This window comes from Chanos chanos, chromosome 5, assembly GCF_902362185.1.
Source record: "Chanos chanos chromosome 5, fChaCha1.1, whole genome shotgun sequence".
Lineage (NCBI taxonomy): Eukaryota > Metazoa > Chordata > Actinopteri > Gonorynchiformes > Chanidae > Chanos > Chanos chanos.
In genome coordinates this window covers 45,440,943-45,461,500 of record NC_044499.1, presented here as the reverse complement: position 1 = coordinate 45,461,500, position 20,558 = coordinate 45,440,943, and the positions used below count along the sequence as shown (strand labels likewise).

General features: G+C 39.3%; 4 protein-coding genes and 1 non-coding gene across 11 annotated transcripts; 3 read left to right on the top strand and 2 right to left on the bottom strand.

Annotated features, from left to right (window-relative positions):
- Window positions 1–1,534: 1,534 nt before the first annotated feature.
- On the top strand, window positions 1,535–4,707 carry g6pc1a.1 (glucose-6-phosphatase catalytic subunit 1a, tandem duplicate 1). Of its 4 annotated transcripts, none has more exons than XM_030773706.1 (5): window positions 1,535–1,938; window positions 2,263–2,372; window positions 3,161–3,262; window positions 3,568–3,684; window positions 3,872–4,707. In XM_030773706.1, the coding sequence occupies exons 1-5, from the start codon at window positions 1,721–1,723 to the stop codon at window positions 4,375–4,377; spliced, it is 1,053 nt and encodes a 350-aa protein (XP_030629566.1). In that variant the 5' UTR covers window positions 1,535–1,720; the 3' UTR covers window positions 4,378–4,707. The 4 variants fall into 4 exon arrangements, with proteins under 4 accessions (XP_030629566.1, XP_030629564.1, XP_030629563.1 ...); XM_030773704.1 differs by having other exon boundaries at window positions 3,161–3,266; window positions 3,536–3,684; XM_030773703.1 differs by having other exon boundaries at window positions 3,161–3,266; window positions 3,524–3,684.
- Window positions 4,708–5,294: 587 nt separating this feature from the next.
- Window positions 5,295–5,366, top strand: trnam-cau (transfer RNA methionine (anticodon CAU)). Its single transcript has one exon. It is a non-coding gene; the product is annotated as a tRNA-Met (tRNA).
- A 1,987-nt stretch (window positions 5,367–7,353) lies between these two features.
- On the bottom strand, window positions 7,354–9,881 carry ptges3l (prostaglandin E synthase 3 like). Its single transcript, XM_030775680.1, has 8 exons — window positions 9,710–9,881; window positions 9,345–9,458; window positions 8,994–9,060; window positions 8,652–8,750; window positions 8,007–8,096; window positions 7,707–7,766; window positions 7,525–7,553; window positions 7,354–7,377 (listed from the first exon to the last, which is right to left on the bottom strand). The coding sequence occupies exons 1-7, from the start codon at window positions 9,736–9,738 to the stop codon at window positions 7,545–7,547; spliced, it is 468 nt and encodes a 155-aa protein (XP_030631540.1). The 5' UTR covers window positions 9,739–9,881; the 3' UTR covers window positions 7,354–7,377; window positions 7,525–7,544.
- Window positions 9,882–10,664: 783 nt separating this feature from the next.
- kat7b (K(lysine) acetyltransferase 7b) lies at window positions 10,665–16,648 on the top strand. Of its 4 annotated transcripts, none has more exons than XM_030774394.1 (14): window positions 10,665–10,702; window positions 11,357–11,504; window positions 11,647–11,892; window positions 12,088–12,170; window positions 12,283–12,366; window positions 12,538–12,636; window positions 12,736–12,846; window positions 13,143–13,334; window positions 13,697–13,786; window positions 14,115–14,255; window positions 14,704–14,797; window positions 15,211–15,357; window positions 16,080–16,186; window positions 16,472–16,648. In XM_030774394.1, the coding sequence occupies exons 1-14, from the start codon at window positions 10,688–10,690 to the stop codon at window positions 16,571–16,573; spliced, it is 1,659 nt and encodes a 552-aa protein (XP_030630254.1). In that variant the 5' UTR covers window positions 10,665–10,687; the 3' UTR covers window positions 16,574–16,648. The 4 variants fall into 4 exon arrangements, with proteins under 4 accessions (XP_030630254.1, XP_030630253.1, XP_030630255.1 ...); XM_030774393.1 differs by having other exon boundaries at window positions 11,357–11,561; XM_030774395.1 differs by lacking the exon at window positions 11,647–11,892.
- A 705-nt stretch (window positions 16,649–17,353) lies between these two features.
- Window positions 17,354–18,854, bottom strand: LOC115811124 (protachykinin-1). The gene is made up of 6 exons (XM_030773203.1): window positions 18,741–18,854; window positions 18,428–18,524; window positions 18,171–18,203; window positions 17,880–17,930; window positions 17,583–17,657; window positions 17,354–17,391 (listed from the first exon to the last, which is right to left on the bottom strand). The coding sequence occupies exons 1-6, from the start codon at window positions 18,852–18,854 to the stop codon at window positions 17,354–17,356; spliced, it is 408 nt and encodes a 135-aa protein (XP_030629063.1).
- Window positions 18,855–20,558: the final 1,704 nt, after the last annotated feature.

Genomic DNA, 20,558 nt, shown 5'->3' with positions numbered 1-20,558 from the left:
TCTCCGTTTATTAGTTACTGTTTTAACTCAAATCGTGTGACCATTGACTATTTGTGAAATTGCAGGTTAGATTGCTATGGGTCTTTTTCATTTTGTTTGTCTTACTCTTTGCTGTCTAAAAAAGCCAACTAAATTTGTAAAGAGGTAAAAAAAAAAAACAACAACAACAACAACAAAAAGAACAATTTGGCAGAATATGTAACATTTTAAGGGCATTACATTGTACAGATCTATGCTTGAGACCCACATTCATTTATTGCCTGTATACTTGTCATCCACATCTGTCCATTTTGAACATGTCTCAAATTTTGAAGCCTCATACTGGTAACAATTCCTCTTCAGGTGTGTTGATCCCAGTTGTTATTCTGATTCAGACATTTCAACTAACGACAGACTATGATGTACTGACAAGTATATAGTTACAAAAAAAAAAAAAAAAAATTGGGACAAAACTTGCTGTACAGTTTACAATTTGGCATTTAGCAGATGCTTTTAAACCAAAGTGACTTGCAATAGGTGCGTCCATCGGGTTTAACTACCTCATGAGCAAAAGATCGCGCTGTGGTGACAAAGATTCTTTTTTACATTTTTCAGCTGTCTCTTACATAATCAGGAGTGGAGAAGTGTGTGAAATCTGCATGACGTGAGAGGCACTGCATTACATGTACATGTGTGTTATATAAGCAAATGAATTATTAAATAGACCTTTACCTGTCCAGATCCAACGCAGATAAATGCCATGCTTTTCTGAATGTCCAGTGATATTCCTATGATACTGAGACCTTCTTGCTCTAAGGATAATTCATAACTCTGTGTCCTTTTTTTCATACATTTAAGACCACTTAATTCTGGTCTCATGTCTATGCTTCTCTGTACATTTGCTGCAGTGAATTTTTATTTATATTTACAAATGATTCTATTAAAAAAAAATCCTTGCATTACCTCTGCGACAATCACTTGTGATAAAAACTACTTAGAATGTTCCAACAGCTTTCTTTGGAGGCCACACATTATTGATTTGCTTTCTAACTGTAGGAGAAGAATTAACCATTCACAGTCATTCCATTGAGACCGCATTACACTGGACTGAGCAGAGTGAAAGTGAATCCCTTGCTTTTGAGTTCAGCACTGATATTCTGAGAGTGTATTTGTGCAATTCCATGAGCACATTAGCTCATAGAACTTATATTAGCTTATATTAGCACATTAGCTGCTACTTTGAATGAACAGTGCAGTTGCTATTTTACATTCATTGGTTTTGATGATTGCTAGAACATTTTTGCAACGCATGTTCCAAAGCAAATCACATAAAAGACGTAGACAAACTGAAATGACGTCAGTAGCTAGAAACACGTTGCCCTCTTATCACGAGCCAGTTTTTGGGACCATCATCCTCTTTATTGACATTTCTGTTTGATGACTAAACCAATCACCGTGTCCCCGATTACCAAAGTTTTGGGTCCCATTATCTTCATCACAAGTGAAAGGTCATGGAGCCTGAAGGGTCCTGAATTTTCTGGCAGGCAGGTAAACAAAATCAGCGTGCCTTGGATAAAGTCCACTGGGAGCAGAACGCCAGGGTTTGAGGGAGAGTTCAATTTTAGAGTGGATGCTAGTGCTTCACCAGTCCACTGGGTTCTTTCATTAGACGTCACTTGCAGCTCTCCACTCAGTGAATGCGCCTTTCCCAGAGGACAATCCTCGGGCACTGGTTGTAGCCATGGATTTGCTCCACAGTTGGGGAGTGAGCCTGGCTGTCTACCTGCAGACAGAATACCACCACTATGAGAGCTGGTTTCACCTGGCTTCCACTGTGGCTGACTTACATGCTACCTTCTTTTTTTTCTTTCCTATCTGGTTCTACTTGAACAGGAATGTGGGTATCAAACTCATCTGGGTAGCTGTAATTGGGGATTGGTTCAACCTAATCTTAAAATGGTAAGATTCATTCACAGTGGTAGTATTTTACTACTGTTACTGATTGGTATTCAGTATTTAATTTAATATTTAAATACTTTCAGTGTATGTGACAGGTCTGTAGTATGTAAACTTTTGTGAATATTTCAACTGATTTGTTTTTCTATAAAACATGATTTTTTTTCATCATTATTTATCAAAATGCATACAAATGTAGGACTAAACTCTGGGTTATCCCCCATTAATTTCCCTCACAATAAATTAAATTTAAATCTCACATCTCACAAATGCTAATGCCTTTATTTTCTCTGGATAATGTCTGTTGTCTGTATTCCTTTTTGGTAGGGTTCTCTTTGGAGAGAGGCCTTATTGGTGGGTCCATGAAACTAAATTTTATGGCTCTGGTGTGGTTCCTTCCTTAAAACAGTTTCCTATTACGTGTGAGACTGGACCAGGTATAGTACGGTGATTTCCCTTTGTCCTGATGGTCCTCACTCAGATGTTAAAGATTTAAAATATGAAAGAGAAGATAAAAGAGAAGAATTTTCTGTAATAATCACACTTAATCCAAAAATGACACATGAATAACAAAGGGCAAAATCCAGGTTTGACAAAGCATTTGAAAGGAGTCAACGTACTTGCAATACTTTGTTTTGACATTTTGAAAAGCGTGGCTAAAGTTGGCGACAGTTGAGCTTTTCAGTAATTATGTGGTGAATTATTGAAAATAATCTGTTCAAACGTGATTTTACTTCGACGCCTTACATAACGCAACTCTCGCAGCTCACGGCAATTGCTCGTGTTTATCTGGACCTGTGTGCCAATCTCCAGTCTCAGTGTCATTATGCAAAAGCCTGTTTTGGCAAGATGTCTCAATAAATTCTTGACCTGAATTACAGTGCCTAAAGAGATCACTTAAAAATGACCTTTGCTCTTCCATACTGATTCTGTGTAAAAGCAGGGGAACACCGAATGAGTAATCTTATGTTGAATGAGTAACCTTATGTTTTAGGTTTATCTTTTTGTTTAGCATTGGCCTTAAATTTGCTGGGCTTCTTTTTTTTGTTCATAGAGAAAGAAAAATTGGTAGTCTTATATAACTGTATGAAGGGTACAGTGGTATTTCCTTAAGGTGTAGAAAACGTAAAAAGATGATCAAAAGATCCTTTAGGCTGTTTTCTGCGTATTCTGCTGATATTACGTGAATGCAAAGTGAGCCTGTCTGGACGTTCTCCCCCTTAAGGAAGTCCGTCCGGTCATGCTATGGGCTCTGCCGGGGTGGGCTACGTGATGATCACAGCCATGCTATCCATGGCTGCCCAGAGAAAACCCTCTAACCTGATCTATAGGTGAGTCTTGAGTCATGTAACTGCCTCATTTTATCTGTAAAGTCACTATTTATGAATGACGGGAGTAATTCTATTAAGTGGAAGCTATTTCTATCCATCTGAGAATCACATATGTTGTGCAAACCAGCAACTACCGTACGCTCTCATGCTCTACCTTAATTTCTTTTTTAAATACAACAAGACATCATCTCATCAATGATTTGGAATTTCTCTTGTATTAATGAAGTCTTAACCTCGGCATTTAAGATTTACTTTAGCTGTACTGTGAGGGGACTTTTTTTTTTTTTAATCTTAAATTGCAGGTCTTTACAGCTGGTGCTGTTGGCTCTGTTTGGTATGGTGGAATTAGTAATCTGCATGTCCCGTGTCTACATGGCAGCCCACTTTCCACACCAAGTTATGAGTGGAGTTATCGCAGGTTAGTATCACTGCCGCATCCACAGCCACAGAGACAGAGACAGAGAGAGAGAAAGAGAGAGAGAGAGAGAGAGAGAGAGAGAGAAGAGAGAGAGGAAGAGAGGAAAGCAGGATAAAGATATTCAAATGAATTCAAATTTTGTTGGTTTATCACTCTGGAATTTATCGGTACCCAATTCTCCTCCTAGGCATACTGGTGGCTGAGACATTCTCCCGAGTGCAGTGGATATACACAGCCAGTCTGAAGAAGTACATGAGCATGACCCTGTTTTTGCTCACTTTTGCTGTGGGCTTCTACGTGTTGCTGAAGGCCGTAGGTGTGGATCTGCTCTGGACTCTGGAGAAAGCACAGAGATGGTGCGTGAACCCTGCATGGGTCCATATGGACTCCACACCCTTTGCCAGCCTCCTGCGAAACATGGGTACACTGTTTGGTCTGGGATTGGCTCTCCACTCAACCCTGTATACTGAGAGCAAGATGAACAGCACTGTTCCCTTCAAGACAAGCTGCATTAGCATCTCGCTCTTACTGCTGTGGTTTCTGGACGCTTTGACCTTTTCTTCAAAAAATGAAATACTTTTCTACCTGTTGTCTTTTTGTAAGAGCGCTCTTGCCCCGCTGATTCCCACCATGCTTGTTCCTGGAGGATTTCTGTGGCTCTTTCACAACAACAAAAATGAAAAGAACTTATAGGAATTTACCAAATTGTGCAAAACAGTGAGAAACAGAAAAAAATGACTTGGATTTACTTCCCCAGCGTGTTTAATACTGTTGCAGAAGTCTAATGGTTATTTTAAAAAGCAATCATTTTACTGTTAACACTCAGATGAATAGCGCCCGGTTAGCTTTACTAAGCTGTGTCTTTATCTCTTGTCTTCTTTCTGAAATACTACCATCCCTTATTTTGTCCTCTGCTGTTGTGGTTGATGTTTCTCTAGTTATATTTCTTAGGAAAATTATATTTCTTTAGAACATTGTGTCTTTTTTTTTGTAAAAAATTACATTAAAGACCCTCCACCCACAGTCTGATGTCATGGCTCGTGAATGATGGCTCTGTCACTCACAACAGAGTGGCAAAGGTCGTTAAATCAGCCGCTGCACTCTGCACCGCAGAGGGAAGACTGCGTTCTGTACTGTACCCATTATGAATAACATAATGCTGAGTTACTACTTATCTTTGGAACCCTTTGAGTCTCTGGGTTATTGCACCATTCACTGTTAATCTCACTTCCGAGTCATGCTATAAAACGGAGCTGTTTGTGGTTATTTGAGTTCATTTGTATGGAGATGCAAGGAGATATATATATATATATATATATATATATATATATATATATATATGTATGTATGTATGTATGTGTGTGTGTGTGTGTATATATATATATAAAATGGTATATGATGGTATATATAATATAAAAAAATAAATAAATCTGGGAACAAAAGTCAAAGATAAGATTTTTTGCAGAATTACCATGAATGATTTTATACAGTATTTCACACTGCCTCCCAAGTTCTGGTATGTATAGAGTTTGTTGTTGAATATTGAGTAATTCTTGCAGTGGCTGTTGGTTTTTAACTTAAAGTATACGTACTCACACGTTCTATACATGAGCAGAGTGGCGCAGCGGAAGCGTGCTGGGCCCATAACCCAGAGGTCGATGGATCGAAACCATCCTCTGCTAAGTGGTTTTATGGGCGCCGTGGCTTAAAGCGCCTGCCTAGTAAACAGGAGATCCTTGGTTTGAGTCCCAGAGGTGCCTTTTACTGTATTTCATTGGCTTTGTATCTGTACTCAGCACAATGACAATGAAGTGGAATCTAATCTAATTTAAGGATGCATCCAGTGTAGTTTGTATTGAAATAGCTGTTCTATAAAATGCTTGTTCTCCTTTTATAAATGCTTTTATAAAGTGTTTGCTATAATTGTTTGCTGCTCATTTGTTGTTACTTTTTCACCTACTATTTTACTTTTTTGGGCAGCCGTGGCCTAATGGTCAGAGAATCCCCTGGACCAGCAGGAAAACTGTGGGTGAGGGGCGTGGGTGAACACTCCCTCAACACCCACGGCTGAAGTGCCCCTTGAGCAAGGCACTTAACCACCAACTGCCCCCCCGGGCGCAGTTGTGCTGCCCACTGCTCCTGTGCCTGGTGTATGTATGCTCACTACTGGGTGTATAGGATGGGTTAAATGCAGAGGTCAAATTCACTGCCCACAGCGTGCGTGTACGATAACAGAGATTGTATTCTGTTCTATCATTACATTTAGAATGTGCTGGAAACCTTCAAATGCATATTCAAATTTTTTGTAAACGAGTCCACGCTCAACCCCCCCCCCCCCCCCCCCCCCCCCTGTCCCCCGTGTTTGGGTTCTTTACATCGAAGATTATGTGGAAAAAGCCATCTACAAAACAGCCAGGTGTTTCCACTTGTTTTCTTCCCTCACCTAGCCAATAATTCTCATTGTAGGGATGACCATTAAATATTAACCTGCCTCTTGCCCTCTTTCCTTGAATCCTCTCTGTCTACCGTTACCCTTGGCTTTCCCAGGAGACTATTTTGTGGCGGGGCACTGTAGATCAAAGGGCAGGACATTTTGTTTGTGTCGCGACTTGTCCGAGGAATCCGGCCCAGTACAGAGCAAACACGGGATACAAGGTAGGGACTCCCTCGCAAACCGCCTTATTACATCACGGGGTATGTAAACAAGCTTATCAATGTTTTTCAGGTCCAGCTGAAGGTTATATAGCAAACGTTTTTTTGTAACCATGCAAAAATGATGTTCTTTTTAAAAAAAAAAAAAAAAAGGAAATTCTACGTTTTGGATCATCCGATGACATGAAACAAAGAAAGAGGAGAGGCTATAACACAATCACTAATTCGATTTAAAATCAACAAACAGCACGAGATGAGGCAATGTCCTCTCCACTAGACCATATGATTTAAAGTTTCCTCCGCTTGCAGATACACTCTGTCTTTTATTACATCTTATCTCTCAGCTCCTCCCACTGAGTGAACATCTGTTTATGGAGAAAGAGAGAGAAAGAGAAGGGTCTAGAGGAGGAGCAGTGGGATAATAGGTAGGTTAATTTCTCTCTCTCTCTCTCTCTCTCTCTGACACACACACACACACACACACAGGTCTGGACCCTGGTGACCTCCCCTGGTCACCTTGCTGACTGACGTAGCTGGAAAAGCAGTGTCTCAATCGGTCTGCACAACGAGACTTGAGCAACAGCCCTTACGTAAACGTCGGGACGTCCACGCTAGGGCGTACAGACAAGGTATCAGACAAAGGTTGTGAAGTGAAAAATGGGTACACCTTATTCAGCAATATTGCTGCAATTTATCTGATGAACTGCATATTTTTTATTAGTCTGTGTTGTAACATGGGTCAGTGATATCCGAAAACAGTGAGATTTTTGTTAACAGCCCTTCTCATTTTGTATAATATATACAACTGCACTACGTACTGTATTGATGCTTGAACTAACAGTAGGCCTATAATAAGAGGCCCATTCCAACAAACAAACTGCACAACAAAGGAATCCCATAAATAGTATCCATACAGAAAACAAATATAGAGTATTTAAAAATAACAATATAAACTTCTCATCGATAAACAAAACAAGAAGCAGTATAAAATAAATATTAAATGTATAAATTTAGATTTTCTTCTCAGTCATCGGTGAGGTTCTGGAAGAACAAAAAAGCATAATGGCCAACCATTAGTGAAAGACTTTGAAGTACTAATAATGCTCATTTTGATTCTGGTAAAACTGAAAACTTGATATCTTGGTCATAAATAATGTACTGAATACATACACAATAAAAACAGCTTACCTTGGGAAGACTCAGGCCTTTCAGTCACTCTGTGAAGTTTAACACATTTAATTAGTGAAATAATCAACCGTTTACAAAATTTGTGTATGGTTCATAGCTATATAAAACTGTCTAATGCATAATATACAGTGTTTGCAACAGTACAAAAAAAAAACATTGAAATTGAGAATTATTAAACTTACAAGATCGTCCAGGTCATCCATTGATGGTGGCTCTCCTTTCTTCTTCACATCATTTAGCATCTACATTTTAAAGACGTACATTAAGACAGACCATTTAAGGAGAATTTATACAAGTAGACAGAGTAGCCTGATCACAAGATATGATAAAAAGCTCTTGCCGTTTTTACACATTTCACGTTATTAATTAGGATCCGCAATGTATTTGGTCTAATGTCTCAGTATATTCAAACATAACCTCCCGAATTCAAATTGTAAATTCTGTTGAGTTTAAAGGGTGGGAATCCTGTTTGTTTCACTTACATCCATGTACTGCTCATATTCCGCCATTCCATCTTCCTCTTCGTGCTCCCAGTCTCGCCAGTTATCAAAGTCTACAAACAACCAGCTCGGCTATGCGGATGGAAACAGAAACATGAGATACAGATCAATCGTTTTTTCGTTTGTTTTTTTTTTCTTCTCTCTCGGCCTTGTTTGAAACAGACAAACAGAAAGACAGTGAAATGCGCTTTGTCTTTTTAAAGATTTGCTTTGGGAGAGAACACGTCTGCTACCTGAAATCAATCAGCCTCAGAGCAATTTGTTTATCTCATGGCCTCGTTCCAAACAATTCAGCTGATATCAAACTGTGCTGAGTGCAAACTGTTTTCCTCAGTAAGGACACTAACAAGTATTTTTCCATTTCACTGCAACGTGAGATCTATATCTTCTAAAAAAAAAAAAAAAAAAACAGCTTTTGGTGCTGTAGACCCAAATGTTCCAAACACTAACTTTTTTTTTTTTTTTTTGCTGTATAGTGAAAATTTCAATCATTACACCTGAAAAAGCAAAGATGAGTCATGTTGCCTGTCATTATACACTGAAGCAGTTTTCAGCCTTACACATTAACATTTGACATTTCTCTGTCAGAGGGAACTTGCTATTTAAACATAACATGCATGTACATACCTTTGCTGGGTCTTTGGTCAGACGGGGCCATGCGACATTTTCCTTCATCTTTCTGATTAAAACATTTATGGTGCGATCATGACACCTCTCCCTGGAATCCTACAAAAGCAGTACAGACAAAATTACTCAGCAAAACCAAGAGTATTCATTTACTTATGACTGTCATGAAAGGAAGCTTTACATATGTCCAGATCTAACATCAAAAAGATGAAATTTGCTTTAAAATACTTTTGGTCGAATTTTATGCAGTTCTGGAATTCATAAACAAAGGGTACAGTGATCCACGAATCTCTTTGTCATAGTGACTGTTATGTTGAATGAATTATCACCTTTTAGACTTACATGTTTATGTATCCGATCATAAAAGTAAATCTCATTGTAGATGTTGTTGTCATCATCATCTTTGCAGCTGTCAGTAAATTACAGATTTGAAAACAATCACATCATTGTCCATCACATCATTGTCAGTGAATGCTATGTCAGTGAATAATAATCATCTCATTTTAACTTCATACTTCTGTTTATACACTTGTAAAGAACGGCAACATTTTACTCTTCTTTTTATTTTATTAAACAGAAAGATATAAAAAGAAATATTTAAAATGTTTAAGAGATTTGGAAATTATTCAAACATGGAGCTGGTTAGCCTGATTACAAATCAACTTGAGATCAGTGTGAAAATATTTTGCTTACCTTAAAATCATTTTATTTTCCTGGATGTCAACCTGTACATCCCTTGGTTTCTGAACCAAGAAGTTAACAGTAACATATTTCTTACGATCAAACCATAGAGTTTTGGCAGGTATGCTAAGCACAGGGAGAAAAAAAAAAAAAAAGGATTCAGCTCCAAATGTATTCACAGACTTACTATAGCCTCCACTAAACATAAAATGTCAGTGATACTCATCAAAACAGTGAGTTCTTTAATTCGTTGTTTAAGAAAACTTTAGCTTTACTTTTAGACTTTTGAAATCTGACTACTAAATAACAAATGGTTGCTGTCATCGTAGCATGCCATGCCAATCCATTTTCACTCTCATTAGCACATTCACACCTACCAGTCATCCGGCCTCACGATATTTGGCATCTTCACTTGCGGTACTCTACAGCGATGAGCTTTTTTTATTTTTCTTTTTTTTTTAAAGACTTATTAACTGCAGGGTTTAAGCTTTTACTTAGTATTCAGCACCGAGTGCAGAATGTGTCTGTGGCCTGAGTGATCCAAGCTATTTTTAGGATTGACAGTATCAGCTGGGAGAACCATGCCTACATCAACCCCCCACTCCCATTTAAAGGCTATCTGTAGAACTCTCGGGAAACTCACAGTGTTTTCTGTTTTCATCTAGTAACCTTACACTTAAGACCACCCCCATCACACACACAAGTGGTTGGGGGAAGGAGAACAGACCAGAAGTTTAGGGACAACTGCTTTGGTGAGAAAGTATATTTTGAACCAGGGATCACTCTGAGCTACTGTGTATGAATGAGGTTTTATGCGAAATTTCAACACAGTTTTTTTTTCCATATTTGTCAACCAGAATTAAAGAAATTCACGTTGTGACGACTGTATGAGAGTGCTGATGAACTTTATAAATGAAAATAACAAACCCATGTTTTGTGTGTTGGAGTTAAAATAACATTGCGCCTGAAGTATGTGGATGGTTATGTACATACTATGGGGAACTTTTCAAACACGTGATACAAGGACTACAAGGGATATGAATTTTATGATTTCAGTAAATGTTAAAATAAGGGAAAACAGTTATTCCTGAGAGATTCATTACTCCTGAAACCTAAGGTATCTCTAGCGTCTAGCGCCATCTAGCGATATACCTAGACGTTACCGGAAGTGTTTATATAGAAGGAAAATGTGGCGCGCAGCAAAGGCAATTGTTCTCGTTGTACAGTGAAACTTTTTAGGTCTTTGGTGCTTAGTCTACCCACTAACCCAGTTGCAATCATTTGAAGTCGTTATCGGCATCACAGTTATATTTTATTTAGACGGGAGAGGTATTCATGAATTAACTGAAAGGATAATGCCACGTAGAAAGGTAAGAATTAGGTCAACAGCTCACTATTGTTGGACTTACCAAATTGCAGGTTAGCATGGCTAAGAGTTAGCTGGTTGGCTGACATATCAACCCATCAGTCTCTGGGATTCACGGTAAAACTATTTGGGTCAGATTTGTGTGTTTCGGTATTCTGAAAGCAAAGTGAACTGCACAAAGATGGAGTGCTGTAACTGGCGACCCGTCGACATGCTAATGTTAGCCATGGACTGGGATTGGTTAGCATCATGGCTAAAATGGTGGTAGCTGGCTAACGTTCTGGTATTGATGTTATGATTTTACCATGGCGTTGTAGCTACGCTAGCTAACAACGCATTCTAGACTAGCGTCCTATCAGTCTATTCCCTCTCTTCCAATGCGTTGTTTATAATGTATGAGGAAATAAAATAATCATGTCCATCGTGTATTTACTTTAAATTACTAACAATTTGAAACGGCTAATTGTTAATAATTTCTGCTAACTGTACTTCTGGCTAACGGTATCTGAAGCCGATAGGTTTTGATTGTGTTGTTCAGAGCCATTTATGGTCTGACTACGAAGAATACGTTTACATTGACAACTCGTGTGTTTTAGTTTATCTCATAATGGATGGTTCACCTGCAGACATCTTTTTCCTTTTTTGTTATTTTACACAGAGAAATGCCGGAAGCAGCTCCGACGGGACGGCGGATTCAGATGATTCTGCCGATCATGAGAAAACAGACAGTTCTCATAGCGATGTAAACCCTCGCACTAACACAAGACTCACCAGAGCATCCTTGCGCCTCAGTCAAAGCTCGCAAGGTACAATAACTAACAATTTGTCAATGAATTTCAAGTTGAATATGGTTCATAATAAATGTCTTTAAATGCTGTTTCAACCTGTGACTGTTTGTTTTCATTTTGAATGAACCTTGAAATTGTCCAATCTCTGTCCCTCCTCCAGATGCTCCACCTGATGTGAAGCAAGCTGCTGAGCGAGATGAATCTCCACCACGGACACCTACGGGGAATGCCCCGTCCTCCGAATCCGACATTGACATTTCAAGTCCCAATGCTTCCCATGACGAAAGTCTTGCCAAGGACCAGAAAGACTCTGGCAGCGATCCCTCTCACCGACCCAAACGCCGCCGCTTCCATGAGAGCTACAACTTCAATATGAAGTGCCCCACACCGGGATGCAATTCTCTGGGTAAACTTCTGGCAATATACTCATGCTCCTTATTGATGGATCCTCACATTTATATAGACATTTAAGGAAGGATGATTTTGTATTGTTAAGGAGTGACTATGATACAAGCAGTATCAAAACTAATTGGACATGTTCTGCCCCCCCCCCCCCCCCCCCCCCCCCACCCCCCACCCCCCACCCCTTCCCCTCTTTCAGGACACCTCACAGGAAAACACGAGAGACATTTCTCAATATCGGGTTGCCCCCTGTACCATAATCTCTCTGCAGATGAGTGCAAGGTAAATGTGTTGTCATTTCTATCCCTTTTTGTCTTACACATGTCATTCGTATGAATAGGTCGGAGATTTTGAAGTATGTGAACACCTGTGACGTGTTTTTGCGTATGTGAAGGTGAAAGCTGCTGATCGGGAGAAGCAGGAGGAGGAGAGGAGTCAAGGACAGAATGAGGACAACAGGCATGCCACACGCCATCAGGTACCTCACAGTTTCACTCCTGTGATTAGATTTGTCCTGCTCAGGAAATACTGCTGATCAGCCTTCACACACAGCTAAGCATTAGTGTCTAATTTCCTACCACAAAACTGAAGTCTTCTGTGATTATATTAAGTATTGTACCTTCAATGTACCTCTCCTTTTTCTACCTAGGCACCCACTCCAAGGCAGGTGAGGTACAAGGAGAAGGTGATGGAGATGAGGAAAAGAAGAGATTGCGGGCTGTCAAAGGAGCAGAAGGAGAAGTACATGGTGAGACAAGTCAGAAAGCGATCGAAAATGGCTCTTTCCTCTTTGTCCCATTAGATTGCAAGTGATGATTTCTTTTAATCTCTTCTGCCTTGTTTGTAGGAGCACCGACAGACCCATGGAACCACGAGAGAGCCACTGCTGGAAAACATCACCAGCGAATATGATTTGGAGCTCTTCAGAAAAGCCCAAGCACGGGCGTCAGAGGATCTGGTGAGAGGACAGCTCTTGTGTCTCTTTGCCACTATTCTGTCTTGTTGAAAGTATGAATTAGATGTAGTTTACATGTTATAGGTGCTGTGCGCACACACACACACACACACATACATACAAAGTGATAAAGAAACATCACATATTATATATATCCAGTTTGCTGGTCAGACACAATGTTTTCTCTCCAGCCCTTGCCCTCACACAAAACAATGTACATAATAATTTTATGATGTCACTAAAACAATTTTCATTGATCTATATTTTTTTGTTTGTTTGTTTGTTTATTTTTTTTTAAGGAGAAGTTGCGTCTACAGGGCCAAATCACTGAGGGCAGTAACATGATAAAGACCATTCTGTTTGGACGCTATGAGCTGGACACCTGGTACCACTCTCCTTATCCGGAAGAATACGCACGACTGGGCAGACTTTACGTCTGCGAGTTCTGCTTAAAGTACATGAAAAGTCAGACCATCCTGCGCAGACACATGGTAGGTGTCTGCCCTGTGTCAGATCTCACAGAGTTTCGCCAATCTTTTCCATCACCTGTTTTTAGACACAGCGATGTCATTGAGAGGAATGATTTAAAACTGTTTTCCCTAAAAATGGCAACTTTTAAAAGGTTTTGACTGTGCATCATGCATGACATTCTGCAGTTTTCTTGGGTGCTTTGCCTAAGGCTGTAGTTTCAGATATTTTCCATGTAATTTAGGGGTTGAGCTGTCATGCCAAAGACTGATGCTATGAATGTTTCAATGTCATCATTGTCAAGGTAGAAATCCTAAGGCCTTTAGTTGCAGTGTTGGTTTGCAGTAAGTAGTTTTTGACCACTTCTTCCTATCTGTCCTTGCAGGCTAAGTGTGTATGGAAACACCCTCCTGGTGATGAGGTTTACAGGAAAGGAGCTATCTCTGTGTTTGAGGTCGACGGCAAAAAGAACAAGGTGAGGAGAACATAAATTCTGGAGCCAAGCAACTGGTTAACTGGGAAGTCAAGACTGCCTGAATGGAACGTTACCATTTTGTTCTCATGTTGAGCAGGTTGCTTTTTTTGGCCCGAGCTTACTGATTAACAACGTTACGAAGCACCCTGCGTGATGGTACATGTAAAGCAATTAGTCAGCATTAGCTTTGTGGCAGTCAAAAAAAAAAAGGTTTGAGTTGTGGTTCTGGGGGAAGAGGTGTGAACTGCAACAGAAAGTGTTTAGAACTGTAGATCTCCATTCTCTTGGACATTCTAACTCTTTTTTTTTTTTTTTTTTCTCTCTGCAGATCTATTGCCAGAATTTGTGTTTGTTGGCCAAGCTGTTCCTGGATCATAAGACACTGTACTACGATGTGGAGCCCTTCCTGTTTTATGTTATGACCGAGGCTGATAATACGGGCTGTCATCTGGTGGGGTACTTCTCTAAGGTAAAGTACCACCAGAGGCTCTCTTCACTCCCGCTCACTTAGGGAGTGGAACTCATCTTCAATCTGTGACATCTGAATGCATTTACAGAAGTCGGGTTTCCCGTAGATGCCTCACTAAAAGTCTGACTGACTGAAGTGTTCCACGTTCACAAATTTATTTTTGCTTTGTGTCAGTCAGTTTTGTACAGCCAAGCTGTTTGTGCTTACGTTAGAAATAATAAAAATCGAGTTTTTTTTTTATTGACCTTGCATGTTCAAGGAGGCTTTGTTTATCTGGTAAATGGTGTGTTTTTATACTGTATATGGAAGACCCTGTTTTGCATTAAAACACTAGAAATCATACTGAAATAAGAATGTTAATGTTGTTTTTACTTTAATATTTTGCAAATAGTTGAGCCCTGTATCCTAAATGAAGCAGCTTATGGACATGCATTGTGTTTCCCCACAGGAGAAAAACTCCTTCCTGAACTACAACGTGTCGTGCATTTTGACCATGCCTCAGTACATGAGGCAGGGCTATGGCAAGATGCTCATTGATTTCAGTAAGTTTACATGTCTCCTCCGTGCTCCTCATAGAATCTGGACATAGACTGGCTTGTCTTTTAAGGCATCTTGAATAGTAATGAACTCGTGTATAAACACTCCTTGGAGGATGAGGAATTTCCCATTTTGTAGACTCTTTCTCATGTGACTTCAGTTGAATCAGCACAGAGATGTGCCTGTTGCATTTCAGCGGATGGTCTGTCTTTTAAATGAACCATTGTCAGCTTTGATCAAGGATAATTAGTACTGTTTGGTTTTTTGAAGTTTTGTCCCAATCTAAATGTAGTTTTCCGTTGCCGTAGAGCACCTGCTGTTTACATAAACTTTGTTTTGTGTCGCCATGGGTTACCTGGAGTTTAGTTTGTTGTGGACGCCCTGCTGACTATGCTAATCTAGTACTTCATTCCTTTAGGTTACTTACTCTCAAAGGTAGAGGAAAAAGTTGGATCTCCTGAACGACCTCTCTCTGACCTTGGACTCATCAGCTACCGCAGTTACTGGAAGGAAGTGCTGTTACGCTACATGTACAACTTCCAAGGCAAAGAAATCTCCATCAAAGGTAAGTGTCACAGAGAGCTGAAAACTCTAACCCTCTCTTTTTCAAAAGCCAAGGCCAGGTAGCCAACTTTAGGAGTAGTAGTCCGAGTAGACTTGCAGTCTGTTTTGCATGCCGCGCTCTCCAAACAAAAACACGGCATGCTTATGGACACAGCATTTTCTGCTAAAGGCTAATTTATGCCCGCGGAGTAGGTGGTCTTTTGACAGGTGATGCGGCGGTGGCCTTCACTTTATTGTTCAGAATTACAGCGTGTCATCTCTGTTGCAAGCATTCCCGTTTTGTGTTTGCCCACGCTGACGTGTGGTGTGAATGACGTACACATTACACTGACGCGGTGGACACATGACGCACGCTGGAAGTGTAGCTTTGATGTGAAGAATGCTGAATCTTTGTCATTTTTATTGTACATCATGTTTCTGTCAGAAGTGTAAATTAGCTTTCGGCTCCATAGAGGGAACCTGACCAACCAGCTTGAAAGCTTGGGGCAAAAAAAGGGTTGAACACCAAAAACAGAGAATTAAGTTGAAAAGGCAGATTAAGACAAATGTGTGGATTTGGCGATTCAAATAGCCCTCTAAAGCTTATCTATGATGATATGTGGACAGGTGACTTATCTTAAGATGATTGCTACAGATGTTGAATGTTTGTGAATTTACCTTAAAATTGACTTCTCTTTTCTTCCCCCCCCCCCCCCCCCCCCCCCTTTTACCTGAACTGTTCAGAGATCAGCCAGGAGACAGCAGTGAACCCCGTGGATATTGTTAGCACACTGCAGTCACTGCAGATGCTCAAATACTGGAAGGGGAAACACCTGGTCTTAAAGAGACAGGTATGAGCTCCTCTTTTAATAGAGTATTTCTGTTAAACTGTCAAAATACCGCTTTTACCATAAAAATCACCATTACGGCTGATCTGCCATTACTTGCAACCTGTAACACTCGTGAGGCTTTTTAAAGAAGCTTACACTGTTGTAAAGTGGAATAAGTGTAATAAATTTTTTTTTTTTTTTTTATCAATGCTGATCTTTAAGATTTATAAGAACAGTGTTTTTGAACAGATTGTAATGTTGCTAATTTTGTTTTTGTTTTTTGTTTTTTTTCGTTTTTTTAATCAGGACCTGATTGATGAGTGGAAAGCTAAGGAGACAAAAAGAGGAACTAACAACAAGACCATTGATCCCAGTTCACTGAAATGGACCCCGCCTAAGGGAACATAAGAGACCGTTCTTAATTTTCTATTCCACTGTTCCCACCAAGCCTCCCAGTCAGTCAACTCTTAGTATCAAAGCGTTAGGCAACAGACTCACGGCCTTTTAGTGTTGCATCGTTTACTTTACTTTGTCTTTTTACATGAACTGTGTACCTTTACATTCTGCTTTGTATCTCTTTTTTAATGCTTTTATTTATTTTTAATCTTTGCATTTGATCCCTCCTCACTATTTAGACAGTTTTTCTTGCCCAAACTTTTTTTTTTTTTTTAAGCGAAGTGACAAACAATTTGTTCTTTTTTTTTTTTTCTTTTTCCTTCTTTATTTCTTTTTTTTCTTCCCCTTTTTTTTTTTTTTTTTAAAAAAAGAAATGGATTATCGCCACTAATTTGAATGTAAAACAAACAGGGGGGTCCTTACTAAAACAATGTCCTGTTTCAGATGATTTGTTCTTTAAATATATGCCTTTTCTCTGCAGCCGAGTATATGCGTGTGGTTTTTTTTTTTTCATTGTCAAAAGTGTTCATTAACAACACATGATGTAAACAGAACAGGTCGACATTTGCTTTAATAGGTCATTTGCATTTAGTCACAGTTTGTATTTAGACATTAACATGCAGAGACTTAGATTGGTAAAAAATAATTGAAACTCAGTTCTAAGTCTGACATTGTTGCTGAATGATAGCCATATGAAGACAGTTTTATTTAAACATCACTGGAGAACAATGGTTTGGTGTGTTCTGGCCTCTACATTTAAATCAGTCTCTAATACTGACCCCATGCTCTGTGTCAGTAGTACTGAAGTTTACTCCATTTTTCTTGTAAATCTGCCAAATGGAAAAAAAAAAAAAGATACAAAGGCTGTCAGTACTTGAGCAGAAAACTGTTTCAAAGTTCTCCTTTATATACATACACACACACACACACACACACATATATATATATATATATATATATATATATATACACATTTGATCTGCATCAATTTAAAATAGCTGACTTAATTCTGGTTACCTACCTGATCGCTTTCCCGGTTCTTCAGCTGCATCTGGGGCTGTGCCTCTCTCAGTAGGATTTAGTCTTGTGAAGGTATCTGGGATGTAAGAAAACACGTAGGACTTAGTCTCATCATGGTATGAATACACATATGTGTGTATGTATGTATGTATCTATATATAATCGTAATTTATACACATATGTAATAAACAAAATCCTCAGATAACTACATACAGCAGCTACAATCAAGTGAATGCTAACGTAATTCCGGCTGTATATGCTGTCCATCAGTCTTAACTGTATGTGGTTAAAACATCACCTCTTAAAGATCGCCTGCCCATGAGTCCAACAAACATGCCCCCTTTATTCCCTTAGGAGAGAGGTGAAGGAAAACAAGTGTTTTTTTGTTTTGTTTTTTAAACTCACATTTTTAAATTTACTGCTTCATGAAAAGAAATTTGAGTGTCATAAAATCTTAAACAGAAAGTGATGGCATTCAGTTGAAATTTTTCTCTTAATATTGTGTGGATTTGGTGATGAGGGAAACCTCTTTCGTACATTACAGACCAAAAATTCTTGGGAGAGTGACAAGTTCTTTCATGCTACTTACTTCTTCGATCCACCTGTACGGGTTGTGATACCTCTGGAAGGAAAATAAAACATTGAACATACCTTTTTTGATTGCACTACCGATTATGCATAGATGGATCAAATTATAAAAAAAGGACACAGTTCATGAGAAATATTTCTGAAATGTTGTTTTCCACTAACCTCATCATGAAATCCATACAACACATCCCAAACAACAAGAGTTCCATCTGGTGCTAGGGCATTTTCGGATTAAATAAGATAAAACTGTAGTCTTACCCGAGCGTTTTCCCATGAGTCCATAAAACTGTTGAGATTTTGATCTTTTGATAAGGCTCTCCACTTGGTTGGCTAACTGCTCCTCAAAAGGTTCATCCTGTAATAGCAAACCAATTGTAATTTTCCCTTCACCAGCATAATTTAGCTCCATCTAGTACCATTTAGAACTAAATTGGAAGACGTCAAGGTAAAAAGCTGGGTGCACAACCGACTAATCCCCCTGTTTTTTTTTTCCACTTAAGGCTGGCACTTATGCTGAAACTGAAGAATTCACCCAGGAAAGATACTGACAGTTCGGACAGAGCGTACATACTTGCCAGTTTTCAGATATCCAGTGTTCCTTGTCAAGTGTGAAAGATAGTCCCTGAACACTGTGTGCCAGGGCCAGCAGGTTGATGATTACAGCCAAGAGTTTCCAAATCTCCATATGGAAATAGGTACAAGGTAATATTAAAATATGCTCGTAGAGCAATGGTCAAAAAATAAAAATAAAAATCTGATATTATCAGAAATATTTTAGCTGGAATATTTATTGACAGTTAAAAATATATGTATATATATGTATATATATATATTTTTTTTCTTAAGTCATTTGTGAATATTGTCAAGCCTTTGGTCTTTGTCCGATCCTCCACAGCATGCGGGCTGCATTTATACACATACCGCAGCCAGACCCCTCCCCTCAATGTACAACACCAAAACAGCCCTCCATCCCCTGCATCCCCTCTTCATCTGTCAACTTCTGTAGAATTCTTCCTTTTTTCTTTTTTTTTCAGGCATCAGAACATACAGCCCTCACGATGTGTGACTTATGTCTATATGGGCTATAATCTTTCAGCTGGAGCAAACAGACACATCCAGTCTCTTCTATGCTGCGAATTTACTGCAGGATGTCACTGGAAACGCGTATGTGTTGCGAGGTTTTTTTTTTTTTCGCACACAAGCTGTTCACTTTTAACATAAGTGAATAAAGCTAATTGTCGGACGGCAAACGTAGGCATCTGCGTAAACATCATCTATGCACACAGCTCAGCTGAGCAGCGTTTCACAAATATTTGAGTTCTTTATTGGTTTCTGTTTTGTCAGTTGCCATGATGAGAACTCTGTTTGGGCAAAAAAAAAAAGAAAAAAATGCATATCATCAAGGATGCTGGGGTGTCTCATCTTTGCCCTTCTGATCTTTCTCTTTGATTTTAGCATATTAAAAAAAAAAAAAAAAACCTCTCCGAAACCTCAGGTCCTAAAATAGCACCTTGTAAACATTGTTGTCTTTTTTTTATTGTTTACACTGATGCATGAACCTGCGGAGCCAACTTTCTGCAATTATGTGCAATCTCTCGTCTTTGGGCGCGCGGGGTGGAACAGCGATATGCTTTCCCGTGGCGCGCTGAGTACCTTCTTTCAGTGCCCGGGAGAGCACTGGGCTTTTAAAGCATGGAGTGGCTTTAAAAGTCCTCAAGAGTATGGATATTGTCTTGAAGGAAAGAGCTTTTTTGAAGGGGTGGAAAGGGTGGGGTGGGTAGGTGGGGGGCAGGAGGGTATGCCTATGATTCCTGTAATCTAAGAACCCGACACAGAAAAGTGAGGGTGGGTCAGTGCACCGCAGATTTTCTGTCACCTTTTCGAGGTTACAGAGGTTAGTCAGATTCCAAACAACATGTTGTTGTAAGAAAGGTGTAGAAGTCCCAGGTTCTAAATCGTATCATGTAAAGTGCTGTATACAATACGCATAAATACCCAGTACAGTTGCAGTACTCTGCAGTCTCTCACGCATTAGCCGAGACTGATACGTCAAAGCCAGGGGTTATTCTGATTCATTTCTATCCGTTGAAGATTGATAACCGAAGAAATGTACCTTTTGTGGCTGGTGGTCATGGTGCCATGAACTCTTTTGTGGTGATTTTTTTTTTCCCAATGTGACAACCTGAACTGTGACGTCATATTTTTAATCTTGTTTTGAATTTAAACATGACATTTACTTTGGTTTCTGTTCATGACACAGTCAGGCACTGAAAGTTATTGTTGTGAACAGCTAATCAATCATATCGTGGGGGGAAAAAAAAAAAAAAAATTACACCCACACTGAAATAAAGCAGACCCACACACACACACACACACACACACACACACA